Here is a 15214-nt window from a genome sequence, read left to right as displayed (position 1 = left end):
TTATCACTGCTGGACCGGGTATCTCTGGCACTTGAATGTGAGGGTCTCATGGGCTCCACCATGCCGGGCATAACACAGAGCTGATTCTAAGCTTGGGAGCATGGACACCGCAGGGCAGGAGCAGCTACAAAAATGCCCCTCATCAGTTTTCCTTCCTGAGTCAGCCCTGGGAGAAACCCTGTATGGAAGATCAGGTGTGTGGGAGAAAAACCCACCCCAGAGGAATAAAAATCGAAGAGTCCATTAGAGAAAAAACGGGCAATTATAGAAATGAATTAGGAAGCTATTGTGATGTGAAAAACAGTAAATTACATTAACACGTTTAGAAATACTTTCATCAAGAACCAGACACTGCTGAAATGATAAACATTGTATTGGTGTAGAATATTTATTAAATTTTTCATTAATCATCGGAGAAAAACTAGAAATAAAAAAATAGAAAAGATAATTAATGCACACAAGGAACAGAGTGAGAAGAGGAAACAGATATATCTCTATGTGTCACACTTTCAGAACGAAGGAAATAAGGAGTATGTTAGTCAGTAAATACTTGCAAAGAAAATAGTTGACATTTTTACAAAAATGAAAGATCATGAGTTTAATGTGCACAAATTTATAAATAACATTAATGTCTTAACTATGATAGAGCAAACGATATCTAGAATAGATACAAAGTAATTTTAAAACTACTGGAGAAAATGAAAATTATTCTCAAATGAATGACAAGCACATTGGGACTGAGTTTCCCAGGACTGAAAAGTGGTAGAAAAAATGATCAGGGGCTCAGGTTCAGGTTGGATGAATGGAAACAGCTGGCATGTGCCTGTCTCATTAAGAGGAATCAAAATGGTGAGTAAATACCGAAATTCTAAGTGGATCTTCTAAGACAGCATGATGGGGATCACCAGAGAACCACAGGGACATGGAAGGCACAGAGGAGAAAAGCTGATAGCCAGGAGAGCCTCCGAACAAGGAGAGGGGGTGAGTGTATTAGTCTAGGTTCCCTAGAGGGAGATAACTAATTTTAAGCCTTTTGATTTATGATACTGGGATGACTTTTTCCTCATTTAGGTCTTTTGTTATTTCTTTGAGCAGTATTTTAAAATTGTCAGTGTATACGTATTGCATCTCTTTGGTTAAATGTATTTCTCTTTTTTTTGAGACAGAATCTCACTCTGTTGCCCAGGCTGGAGTGCAATGGCAAGATCTCAGCTCACTGCAACCTCTGTTTCCTGGGTTGACGTGATTCTCCTGTCTCAGCCTCCTGAGTAGCTGGGATTACAGGTGTGCACCACCACACCCACCTAATTTTTGTATTTGGTTAAATGTATTTCTATTCATACTTTTCTTGTAGACACTGTTATAAATTGACTTGTTCCCCCTAATATACACGTTGAAATCCTGAACCCCATTAGCTATAAATGTGAACATAGTTGGAAATAGAGTCTTTGCAAATGCATTTAAGTTATGATCAAGGGATCATAACGAATTAGGATGAGTCCTAATCTGATCTGAGTGATATCATTATCTGAAGAAGAGAAAAGACACACACAGAAGAATGGGTGTGAAGACAGAGGGAACCAGGTAGGTGTAAGAATTGAGAAGATGGAGGCAGAAACTGGTGGGATGCTGCCCCAAGCCAAGGAGTGCCTGGACCCGCAGAAAGTAGGACGAGTCATTTAAGAATTCTTCCATCAGCTGGGCACAGTGGCTTACACCTGTAATCCCAGCACTCTGGGAGGCTGAGGCAGGTGGATAACCTGAGGTCAGGAGTTCAAGACCAGCCTCACTAACATGGCGAGACCCCCGTCTCTACTAAAAATACAAAAAATAGCCGGGAAAGGTGGTGCACACCTGTAGTCCAGTTACTCAGGAGGCAGAGGCAGGAGAATTGCTTGAACCTGGGAAGTGGAGGTTGCAGTTAGCCGAGATTGTGCCATTGCACTCCAGCCTGGGCAACAAAGCGAAACTCCATCTCAAAAAAAATTCTTTCATCGAAACTGCATAGTTCTGTTAACATTTTTCTTATGTTGTACTTGGATTTTTTTTTTTTTTTTGAGACGGAGTCTTGCTCTGTCGCCCAGGCTGGAGGGCAGTGTAGCAATCTCGGCCCATTGCAAGCTCCGCCTCCCAGGTTCACGCCATTCTCCTGCCTCAGCCTCCTGAGTAGCTGGGACTACAGGCACCCACCACCACGCCCGGCCAATATTTTTTTGTGTATTTAGTAGAGACGGGGTTTCACCATGTTAGCCAGGATGGTCTCGATCTCCTGACCTCGTGATCTGCCTGCCTTGGCCTCCCAAAGTGCTGGGATTACAGGCGTGAGCCACCGCGCCCGGCATGTACTTTGATTTTTAAGTGAGCCGTGTTATCTCCCACATCAGATATTAATAGGTTTGTCTTTTGTGGATATGCTAGGATAACAGTGTCAGAATTTCATTTGACCTGTGCCATAACACTGAAGTAGAAGTGATCATTGCCTCTGAAATAGAAAGGACTGTAGGTATATGGGTGAGCTCTCAGTGGGATGTGCCACAGGTCCCTGGTGCTCATTAGTGAAGACAGTTCTGTCCCTTGCTTCCCAACCCTGTATTCAGTGAGAACCCATTGGCACCTTGATTTGGGCCATGAGAAAAATATTTATGTCACAGAAATTGGTAGATACCACTAATTACAGCATTTTAGAGATGTCTTTTTCAGAATCAGCATAGCTGTGGTGTCACTTGAAATGCCAGTGTTATGATTCCAAGTGGTGATATTTCAGGAGAAATTACACAGATAGCATCTGAGAAAGAGGGAAGGGCTCATAGGGTACAAAGAGGGTGTCAGGGCAGCAGGGTGGATTTATGTTTTCCTGGTTGGAATCTGATCTCCTGTCGTTGACTTAGTTGGTGGTTCAGGTTTGGATCTCTGAACTGAAGAGATGGGGACTCAGTAAGTGACATCAAGGAGTGTGACAATGAGGAATAAGGAAGACTGTGTCACATGCCATGGACCAGAGCATGCAGGTGTGCAGAGTTGTGGACCCAACGGTGACATGTGGGATGGAGCCTCATGTCTGGGGATGGGAAAAAAAGGGGATCCAGTCAAGGGAAGTCAACATTCATAGACAAAAAAATGTACCACAGTTTAATGATCTTCTAGGAATCACCCCAGACAGTTTCTTTGCACTCAAATATTGATTCCTGTCTCTAGAAATGACCAGCAGACAGTCCAGATAATGTAGGTCCTAGATTGTCCTCCAGAGCCTCCTGGGATCATCAGATCTGTCCCTGGGGCTCCACCATGCTGAAGGATGCATTGTCCTCTCTGCTGTTCACCTCCCGGCTTCATCTTGTAGGCTTCTCTGGCTGTGCTGAGCCTCAAATAGCAGAATCCCGAGGACCACCAGGACCAAGCCAGCCACACCCATGCGGATGAGATTCTCCACTGTGTAATCCTGGTGGTGTTGGCCTAGGGATGCTGGACAAAGAGGTCACAGAGGTCAGGGCAGGTCAGAATCACCCCAGGACCCCTGTATGTCCACCCAGGGCACCCACCTCCCCTTTACAGGACCTGACCCTCTGTGCCAGTCCCATAACTGAGAGCATCTCCTCACTCACTAGTCGTGGAGTCTGTCTTGTTTTGTGATGGGCTGAGGGTCTCAGCTGCTTCTGAGAATCAAAACAGTGGAGAAGAGCCCTGAGCCCAGCCTCACTCCTGGGCTCTGCATTCTTCTTTTCCCCTGTGTCTCTTGACATAAGTTTTATGGAGTTCCTCAATAAACCCTTCCTCTGCTGTAGCAGGGTTCCCTCCAGTCTCCTCATTGAATTGTTTCAGACTTTCTGTGTTCTACAAATCCAAACTCAGCTCCTGAGTCATTTGGGAGAGTTTTCCTGCACCCCAGGAGCTCAGCATGGATATGGTAAGTGGTCCCCAATACAGAAATAACCAGGACCTTGTGTGCTGTCTGTGCAGCCTGGGACCTTGTGTGCTCTCTGTGTCCTCTCTGAGCCCTAACAGGCGGCAAGGAGCAGGTGCAGGACCACAGAAGCCAATGCTCCCCAGAGATGAGTTTCACGGATCCACCAGCTGAGGACCCAGGCTCCATGGAGGAGGGGTTGGACCTCAGGGGCTCTTGAATGTCAGGAACACAAAGGGGTGAAAGTCTGGGTCTGCCTCCCCTTCATGCCCTCAACCACTTCACCTGGGGTTTCATCTTCCGTTTAATCCTTAGGTAACTAATTCCTCATACAGGCAGTAACCCCTAGAATGCGATACAGGTGCACGCCCACACACACACAGAGATATGCATATGTTAAATGCTGGTGCTACCTGAGGTTCAGAAATGAATACTTCTGCTCTAGCAAGTGTGAATCTAGATGAGAAGACCAATAACAAACCTGTAAAGACCTGTCATGTCAAATATGTGAAGCATATGGATGAATACATATAAAAATGTATTTAGATATACCTCCACACACATCAGGTGTAATGTATAGAACCTGTGTATATATGTAAAACTTCAGATATGTATTTATTATGTAGTTATATACACGTTAATATTTGAGAAATATTGGCATATAATTTAGAAATAAAGAAATAAAATTTCCATGTATTATGGTTTCTAAAATTGTACCAGAAATTAAAGGAGATCATTGAAGAGTAATTAGAAAGGAGCCATTCTCTAGTGGGTGAATAACAAATAAAAAGAACATAATGAAACCAGTCACTTTCTCATGGATACCTATCCTTCTTTAAAAAAAATATAGGTGTTGCTTCCAAGATGGTCGAATAGGAATGGCTCCGGTCTGCAGCTGGATTTCTGCATTTCCAACTGAGGTACCTGGTTTATCTCATTGGGACTGGTTGGACTGTGGCTGCAGCCCACAAAGGGCGAGCTGAAGCAGGATGGGGTGTCGCCTCACCTCGGAAGCACAAGGGGCTGGAGGATTTCCCTATCCTAGCCAGGGGAAACCATGACAGACTGTATCCGGAGAAACAGTACACTCCTGATCAAATACTGCACTATTCCCACAGTCTTAGCAACTGGCAGACCAGGAGATACCCTCCAGTGTCTGGCTCAGCAGGTCTCACACCCACAGAGCCTTGCTCACTGCTAGCACAGCAGTCTGAGATCGACCTGCGATGCTGCAGCTGGATGGAGGGAGAGGCGTCCACCATTGCTGAGGTTGGAGTAGCTCACAGTGTAAACAAAGAGGCCTGGAAGCACGAACTGGGTGGAGCCCACCACAGCTCAGCAAGGCCTACTGCCTCTACAGATTCCACTTCTGGGGGCAGGGCATAGTAGAACAAAGGGCAGCAGACAGCTTCTGCAGACTTAAACGTCCCTGTCTGACAGCCCCGAAGACAGCAGTGGTTCTCTCAGCACGGCATTCGAGCTCCAACAACGGACAGACTGCATCCTCCAGTGGGTCCCTGACCCCCGTGTAGCCTGACTGGGAAACACCTCCCAGTAGGGGCCAACAGACACCTCAAACAGGTGGGTGCCCCTCTGGGATGAAGCTACAAAAGGAAGGGTCAGGCAGCAATATTTGCTGTTCTGCAGCCTCTGCTGGTGATACCCAGGCAAATAAGTTCTGGCTGGACTGGACCTCCAGCAAACACCAACAGACCTGCTGCTGAGGGGTCTGACTCTTAGAAGGAAAACTAACAAACAGAAAGGAATAGCATCAATGTCAACAAAAAGGACATCCACACCAAAACCCCATCCCTAGGTCACCAACATCAAAGACCAAAGGTAGATAAAACCACAAAGATGGGGAGAAAGCAGAGCAGAAAAGCTGAAAATTCCAAAAACAGAGTGCCTCTTCTCTTCCAAAGGATCGCAGCTCCTCACCGGCAATGGAACAAGACTGGATGAAGAATGAGTTTGACAAGTTGACGGAAGTAGGTTTCAGAAGGTCAGTAATAACAAACTTCTTCAAGCTAAAGAAGCATGTTCTAACCCATTGCAAGGAAGCTAAAAACCTTGAAAAATGGTTAGATGAATGGCTAACTACAATAAACCGTGTAGAGAAGACCTTAAATGACCTGATGCAGCTGAAAACCATGGCACAAGAACTTCGTGATGCATGCACAAGCTTCAATAGCCAATTCGATCAAGTGGAAGAAAGGATATCAGTGACTGAAGATCAAATTAATGAAATAAAGTAAGAAGACAAGATTAGAGAAAAGAGAGTGAAAAGAAATGAACAAAGCCTCCAAGAAATATGGGACTATGTGAAAAGACCAAATTTATGTTTGACTAGTGTACCGGAAAGTGACGAGGAGAATGGAACCAAGTTAGAAAACACTCTTCAGAATATTATTCAGGAGAACTTCCCTAACCTACAAAGGCAAGCCAACATTCAAATTCAGGAAATACAGAGAACACCACAAAGACACTCCTTGAGAAGAGCAACCCAAAGACACATAATTATCAGATTCACCAAGGTTGAAATGAAGGAAAAAATGTTAAGGGCAGCCAGAGAGAAAGGTCAGGTTACCCAAAAAGAAAAGCCCATCAGACTAACAGCAGATCTCTTGGCAGAAACTCTACAAGCCAGAAGAGAGTGGAGACCAATATTCAACATTCTTAAAGAAAATAATTTTCAACCCAGACTGTCATATCAAGCCAAACTAAGCTTCATCAGTGAAGGAGAAATAAAATCCTTTACAGCAAAGCAAATGCTGAGAGATTTTGTCACCACCAGGCCTGCCTTAAAAGAGCTCCTGAAGGAAGCACTAAACATGGAAAGGAACAATCAGTGCCAGCCACTGCAAAAACATGCCAAATGGTAAAAACCACTGATGCTATGAAGAAACTGCATCAATTAATGGACAAAATAACCAGCTAACATCATAATGACATGATCAAACTCAAACATAACAGTATTAACCTTAAATGTAAATGGGTTAAATGCCCCAATTAAAAGACACAGACTGGCAAATTGGATGAAGAATCAAGACCCAACAGTGTGCTGTATTCAGGAGACCCATCTCATGTGCAGAGACACATATAGGCTCAAAATAAAGGGATGGAGGAAGATCTACCAAGCAAATGGAAAGCAAAAAAAAAAAAGCAGAAGTTGCAATCCTAGTCTCTGATAATACAGACTTTAAACCAACAAAGATCAAAAGAGACAAGGCCACTACATTACGGTAAAGGGATCAATTCAACAAGAAGAGCTAACTATCCTAAATATATATGCACCCAATACAGGAGCACCCAGATTCAAAAACCAAGTCCTTAGAGACCTACAAAAAGACTTAGACTCCCACACAATAATAATAGGAGACTTTAACACCCCTCTGTCAATATTAGATCAACGACATATAAGGTTAACAAGGATATCCAGGACTTGATCTCAGCTCTGAACCAAGCAGACCTAATAGACATCTACTGAACTCTACACCCCAAATCAACAGAATACACATTCTTCTCAGCATCACTTTGCACTTATTCCAAAATTGACCACATAATTGGTAGTAAACCACTCCTCAGCAAATGTAAAAGAACAGAAATCACAACAAACTGTCTCTCACACCACAGTGCAATCAAATTACAACTCAGGATTAATAAACTCACTCAAAACCACACAACTACATGGAAACTGACCAACCTGTTCCTGAATGACTACTGGGTAAATAATGAAATTAAGGCAGAAATAAAGATGTTCTTTGGAACCAATGAGAACAAAGACAAAACAGAATCTCTGGGACACATTTAAAGCAGTGTGTAGAGGGAAATTTATAGCACTAAATGCCCACAAGAGAAAGCAGGAAAGATCTAAAATCGACACCCTAACATCACAATTAAAAGAACTAGAGAAGCAAGAGCAAACAAATTCAAAAGCTAGCAGAAGGCAAGACATAACTAAGATCACAGCAGAACTGAAGGAGATAGAGACACAAAAAACCCTTCAAAAAAATCAATGAATCCTGGAGCTGGTTTTTTGAAAAGATCAACAAAATTGATAGACCGCTAGGAAGACTAATAAACAAGAAAAGAGAGAAGAATCAAATAGATGCAATGAAAAATGATAAAGGGGATATCACCACTGATTCCACAGAAATACAAACTACCATCAGAGAATACTGTAAACACCTCTACACAAATAAACTAGAAAATCTAGAAGAAATGGATAAATTCCTGGACACATACACCCTCCAAAGACTAAACCAGAAAGAAGTTGAATCTATGAATAAACCAATAACAGGTTCTGAAATGAAGGCAATAATTAATAGCCTACCAACCAAAAAAAGTCCAGGACCAGAAGAATTCACAGCCGAATTCCACCAGAGGTACAAAGAGGAGCTGGTACCACTCTCTCTGAAACTACTCCAATCAATGGAAAAAGAGGGAATCCTCCCTAACTCATTTTATGAGGCTAGCATCATCCTGATACCAAAGCCTCGTAGAGACACAACAAAAAAGGAGAATTTTAGGTCAATATCCCTGATGAACATTGATGCAAAAATCCTCAATAAAATACTGGCAAACCAAATCCAGCAGCACATCAAAAAGCTTACCCACCATGACCAAGTCGGCTTCATCCCTGGGATGCAAGGCTGGTTCAACATAGGCAAATCACTAAATGTAATCCATCACATAAACAGAACCAATGACAAAAACCACATGGTTATCTTAATAGATGCAGAAAGGGCCTTTGACAAAATTCAACAGCGCTTCATGCTAAAAACTCTCAATAAACTCGGTACTGATGGAACATATCTCAAAATAATAACAGCTATTTATAGCAAACCCACAGCCAATATCATACTGAATGGGCAAAGAAGCATTCCCTTTGAAAACCGGCACAAGACAAGAATTTCCTTTCTCACCACTCCTATTCAACATAGTGTTGGAAGTTCTGGCTAGAGCAATCAGGCAAGAGAAAGAAATAAAGTGTATTCAATTAGGAAAAGAGAAAGTCAAATTATCTGTTTGCAGATGACATGATTATATATTTAGAAAACCCCATTGACTCAGCCCAAAATCTCCTTAAGCTGATAAGCAACTTCAGCAAAGTCTCAGGATACAAAATCAATGTGCAAAAATTACAAGCCTTCCTATAAACCAATAATAGACAAACAGAGAGCCAAGTCATGAATGAACTCCCATTTGCAATTACTATAAAGAGAATAAAATACCTAGGAATCCAACTAACAAAGGATGTGAAGGACCTCTTCAAGGAGAACTACAAACCACTGCTCAATGAATTAAAAGAGAACACAGACAAATGGAAGAACATTCCATGCTCATGGATAGGAAGAATCAATATTGTGAAAATGGCCACACTGCCCAAAGGAATTTATAGATTCAATGCTATCCCCATCAAGCTACCACTGACTTTCTTCACATAACTGGAAAAAACTACTTTAAAGTTCATATGGAACCAAAAAAGAGCCCGCATTGCCAAGACAACCCTAAGCAAAAAGAACAAAGTTGGAGGCATCATGCTACCTGACTTCAAACTATCCTTCAAGGCTACAGTAACCAAAGCAGCATAGTACTGGTACCAAAACAGATGCATAGACCAATGGAACAGAACAGAGCCCTCAAAAATAAAACCACACATCTACAACCATCTGATCTTTGACAAACTTGACAAAAACAAGAAATGGGAAAAGAATTCCCTATTTAATAAATGGTGCTAGAAAAACTGGCTAGCCACATGTAGAAAGATGAAACTGGATCCCTTCCTTACACCCTATACAATAATTAAGTCAAGATGGATTAAAGACTTAAATGTAAGACCTAACACCATAAAAACCCTAGAAGAAAACCTAGGCAATACCATTCAGGACATAGGCATGGGCAAGGACTTCATGACTAAAACACCACAAGCAATGGCACCAAAAGCCAAAATAGACAAATGGGATCTAATTAAAGAGCTTCTGCACAGCAAAAGAAACTATCATGAGAGTGAACAGGCAGCCTACAGAATGGGAGAAAATTTTTGCAATCTACCCATTTGGCAAAGGGCTAATATCCAGAATCTATAAAGAACTTAAACACATTTACAAAAAAAAAAAATCAAAAAGTGGGCAAAGGATATGAACAGACACTTCTCAAGAGAAGACATTTATGCAGGCAACAGACATATGCAAAAATGCTCATCATCACTGGTCATCAGAGAAATGCAAATCAAAACAGCAGTGAGATACCATCTCATGCCAGTTAGAATGGCAATCATTAAAAAGTCAGGAAACTACAGATGCTGGAGAGGATGTGGAAAAATAGGAACGCTTTTACACTATTGGTGGGAGTGTAAATTAGTTCAACCATTGTGGAAGACAGTGTGGCGATTCCTCAAGAATCTACAACTAGAAATACCATTTGACCCAGCAATCCCATTACTGGGCATATACCCAAAGGGTTATAAATCATTCTACAACAAAGACACATGCACACATATGTTTATTGTGGCACTATTCACAATAGCAAAGACTTGGAACCAACCCAAATGTCCATCAGTGGACTGCATTAAGAAAATGTGGCACATATACACCATGGAATACTACGCAGCCTTTAAAAAGGATGAGTTCATGTCCTTTGCAGGGACACTGATGAACCTGGAAACCATCACTCAGCAAACTGTCACAAGAACAGAAAACCAAACACCGCATGTTCTCACTCATAATGGGAGTTGAACAATGAGAACACATGGACACAGGGCGGGGAACATCACACACCAGGGCCGGTCTAGGGGTGGGGGGCTGGGAGAAGGATAGCATTAGGAGAAATACTAATGTGAATGACGAGTTGATGGGTGCAGCAAACCAACATGGCACCTGTATACCTATGTAACAAACCTGCAAGTTGTGCACATGTACCCTGGAACTTAAACTATAATAATAAAATATATATACATATAAAAAGAAATCAAATACCTCACTTATCAATTGTTAAAGATGTTGAATAATTCTTTAAGTTAAAATGAGCATACAATATTCTTAGGAGTAAAATTTCAAAACATGTCTTAAATTCATTAAGAAAATCTTCATTTTTAATGTGTGAAGGAGGAAGAGTTGATATTAATGAGAAATTTGTTTCTACATTGAATGTATAAATTAAATCAAGACTCAATTAAAGGGGAGTATAAATAAGGATTTTTAAATAATATATGCGTACAATTTTAAGTTCATATATTATAAATTCATATATTCAAATACTGTTTTAAAAGTTTTAGAAAAAAAGTAACAAAGGACAAGTGCATACAGAAAATGCAGAGTAGAAATGAGTTAAATAGAAAGACGTGCTGTGAATACTTGCCTGACTTGTCCTGGGAGCAGGTGCAGGGCCCCTCCTTATTCTCAGGGATGCCCTGAGCACAGAGGCCTCCAGGTGAGCACAGGAGGGGCGGTGTGAGCGGCACCCACAGCTGGGGTGCTTCTCTCTAAAGGAGCACATCTGGGGTGGACTCCAGCCTCATCACAGTCAGATCCCACCGAGGCCCAAGCAGCCTCCTCTCTTGTCTTGAGATGGCCCAGGGACCCCGCAGGTGTGGGTGAAGGGCTTATACTCAGGGGCTCTTGGAAATGAGAAATGAGAGCTGCCAATACACTGTCCATCTGTCCTCTCTCCATCTCACCTGCCTCTCTTCCTCCTCCGTCAGTCCCAGCATCTTCCCAGTGTCCAAGTCAGGCCTGGACCCCAAATCCTCCCCACCCAGCCTGTTCTCCTTCCTCTACTCATCACACATCCTGCAGGACAAGGTCAGGGGCTGGGGGTCCTGCAGAGCTGTGCCAGCTATTGATTTGGGTAGAAAATTGGAGAAATTTTCTCTTGTACACGAGAGAGGGGAGACTCTCAACCAGCGGGGTTTTGTAAACTTTTGTTTTTTCCAAAATATTGTGTCTTTGTCTTACTAAGCTGAGATTCCAGGAGGGATGGGTAAAACTGCATGCACCTGCCCCCATCTCCGTTGGTTTTTTTAACTCTTAACAAGTCTCAGTTATTGGGAGAATTAGGAGAGGGCCAGAGAGGGCTGTAGACAGGAGCAGGTCTAGGATGAGCCACATCCCAGATGCCCCAGAAGGTCAGAAATGAAGGGGCTTTGGGGCAGTCACATCCAGGCAGCTCCCCCTTATTCAGATGAGGAGTCCAGGGTGCAAGGGGAATGGTCTCTTTCAGAAGTTCCACCTCCCAAGGAGAAGCTGAGCCATCACAGACCCAGCCCCACCTCCCCAGGCTCCTCCCACCTGACTCCTAGACCAAGCACCTGACTGTGATCTCCCCTGAACCTGGCTCCCCCATGAGAGGTGACGGCTCCTGGGAATCCTGCTCGGTGAGGGGGAAAGACCCCGCTGCTCCACTCATCAATGCTGAACCTCAGACACCTCCCTCCCCTCTGAACACCACGGAGGGAACACCTGCCCCATCCCTGGAGCACCAGGAAGCCACATGGAACATACCCTCCCCTCTGCTGCCCTGGAAGTCAGACCCTGAATATTGGAGGTAGCATTGAGATGAGTCTAGAAACTTCTCTTGAGCTGGGAGTGGCTGGTTTTGTCACCCATGGGGTCAGGACATAGGGTTTGGGACCCCCAGAGGCTCTGATTCTGAGGTGGAGACATCAGGAGGGGAGCGGGTGGGGTCTCCGTCTTCCACCCTCAGTCTAATCACATCTCTGAGGTTCACACCCATCTCCTCCCAGCCCTTCCTGCTCTTTACTGAGACTTCAGGGGTGGGAGCCAGGGGTGGGAGGTCCCTGCCTCTTTCCACCCTCCCATGGGCTGGACCCTCCCCTGTCGACCCTCCCCCTTCACTCCCCTCATTCATTATTGTCCCAGAGCTCTGCTGGGGGCAGGGCCTGAGCTGATCCTTTGAGCTCAGAGAGGACAGGGTCAGGGCCCTCACCTGAGACCACGAGTTCCAGGGGCTCACTGGGGAGAGACAGCAGGTAGGGGTTGGAGCTGAGTGAGCTGTAGCACCTGTAGGTCCCCGCGTGGGCTGAGGTCACAGGACCCATGGGGAATTCAGCCTGGTTCTGCTGAGCTTGGTGCTCTGATCTCAGATGCAGTGGGGGATGGGCTGCCCCCTCCTTGGTCAGAAGGAAAGTGTGGAACTGCCCCCGTGACTGACACAGCAGGGTCACGTTCTCTCCTGGGGCTACTGTGGGGCCCGGCTGCACCGAGAGGGAGGGTCTGTCATAGAACTGTCCTAGAGAGAAGAAGGATGGGTGAGGGGCTGCCCCACCTTGCTCTGCGCTGAGACCTCCCCAGGCCTCTCCCTGGGACGCTTAGTCTCTCTGTCTCTGTTTTCTCTGAGTCTCCCCTCCCCGCCCATCCCCTGTCTCTCTCTGTCTCTCCCTCCCTTGGGACCCCCAACCCTCATTCCGGCCATCACCACCTGGGCTCCCCGGGCAGGGCCTGTGCAGAGCCTGGGTCCCTGACTGAACCCGCTGGGCTCCTCACCTGTGATCAGGATGTCCAGGGGGTCACTGGGGGCCGACCACTCGGAGGAGAGGTTGTGTGCACCGTAGCATCTGTACTGGCCCCCGTGGGAGGGGCTCACAGGGCCCAGGGTGAAGTTGGCCTGGGAGAGCCCAGCCTGGGGCTGCCAACCAGGGCACTGGAGGAAGTCACGTTCTCCCTCCTTATACAGAACAAATCTGTCGTAGCCGACATCACAGCCACACTGGAGGGTCAGGCTCTCCCCAGGGGCCACCATAGGACCTGGCTGCACTGAGAGTGATGGCTTCTTAGAAACACCTGGGAAAAGGTGCTCATGGTTTCCAGGAGCCGACCCTCAGGCTTCCCCACAAACCCTCCCTCTCCCCCACTGATCTTCCTGTGTCTCTGGCCCCAGGAGCCCTGAACCCTCTCGCCCCAACATCATCCCACCTGGAGCTGCCCTGAGACGCGGCTGCTCCCCACCTGCCTGGAGACTCAGGGAGACTCAGGGAACTCCAGGCAATGCTGTGAATTTCTCACCTGGGACCAGGAGCTCCAGGAGATCACTGGGTAGAGACCACACATAGGGAGAGCTCGAGTCATAAGCATAGCACCTGTATGACCACCGGCGACTCGGGCTCACGGGGCCCACGGAGAAGACGGCCCAGGACCACCCACGGGCATGGGACTGGGAGTTCAGGCGTTGTGGGTGTTCATCTTCTCCTTCCTTACACAGAATGAAGCTGTCAAATGCCACCTGTGAGCCACACTGGAGGGTCACATTCCCTCCTGAGGTCACCACAGGGCTGGGCAGAGCGGAGAGGGTGGGTTTGCTGTAGGCTCCTAGGAGAGAAAGAGGCACTGTGTTAAATGGGGCTCCCACCTCCCACATCATCCCCAGGGTTGAGCTGTGAGAGCGGAGATGCCCCTGAGAGCCGACCCCCTTCCTGAGGGCAGAGCCTGGGGCTGGGACTCCTGAGTGTCCTCTCACCTGTCACCACCAGCTCCAGGGGGTCACTGTACTCTGATGAGTGATTGTGGCTGTGGTACTGACAGCGATAGCGCCCTGCATGTTCCCAGGTGATGGATGGGATGGGGAACTGGCCCTTCTTCCCAGGCTCTTGTATCCGTCTAACCCAGGATGCTGATTTGTTTTCCCTATATAGATGGTATTCCTCAGCCTGAAGGCTCCCCTGACACCTGAGGGTCACAGGACTTCCCTGGATGATCACAGAGCCTGGCTCAGCCCAGAGGGTGGGCTTGGGGAGGATCCCTGGAAGGAAATCAGAGGTCGGATTCTAAGTCATTTCCCACCCAACAGATCTCAGCTCTCAGCTGCAGGACCCTCCAGACGCCCCCATCAGTCAGCCCAGAACTGCTATTCCCCATCCCCAGCTGCACGGGGGTGGCCCCTTGTCCCCAGTGAGGAGGAGGGACCTGGGACAGCTGGGAACAGACTCACCTGCCTGCACGTGGGTCCTGGGGCCCAGACTCAGCCCTGGAAGAGAGTTCCCTGTGAGGGATTTGTCCCCTGAAGCCTGAGCAGACCCTCCCCTCCCTGGGATCTTTGTGAGCCCCTGGGGTCTCCTTAGGGACCAGAGTTTGGCTGTGGGGTGAGGTCCCTCCTAGGTTAGAAGCTCCCCTCCCTCTTCAAATCTCACCGAGACAGATCAGGACTGTGAGGATGGGGGTCATGGCGTCTCCTCCCACTGCCCTCCTCTGCGGATCGATGAGCCCTCAGTGCTGGCAGGACAGAGAGACACACAGGGTGTGGACACTCGGAGGCTGGATCCTTCTTGTCATGGGGTTTTGTTATGTGCAACCACACAGG

General features: G+C 46.1%; 1 protein-coding gene across 1 annotated transcript; it reads right to left on the bottom strand.

The window, feature by feature from the left end:
• Positions 1-374: 374 nt before the first annotated feature.
• Positions 375-15167, bottom strand: LILRA2 (leukocyte immunoglobulin like receptor A2). The gene is made up of 8 exons (XM_031003963.3): positions 15045-15167; positions 14846-14881; positions 14375-14656; positions 13924-14226; positions 13405-13701; positions 12848-13150; positions 3603-3653; positions 375-3462 (listed from the first exon to the last, which is right to left on the bottom strand). Exons 1-8 carry the CDS (start codon positions 15076-15078, stop codon positions 3317-3319), a joined length of 1452 nt encoding a protein of 483 aa, XP_030859823.2. The 5' UTR covers positions 15079-15167; the 3' UTR covers positions 375-3316.
• Between the last annotated feature and the right edge of the window lie 47 nt (positions 15168-15214).

This window comes from Gorilla gorilla, chromosome 20, assembly GCF_029281585.2.
Source record: "Gorilla gorilla gorilla isolate KB3781 chromosome 20, NHGRI_mGorGor1-v2.1_pri, whole genome shotgun sequence".
NCBI lineage: Eukaryota > Metazoa > Chordata > Mammalia > Primates > Hominidae > Gorilla > Gorilla gorilla.
Note: the sequence above shows the minus strand (reverse complement) of the source record. Positions and strands in the feature narration are given on the sequence as shown.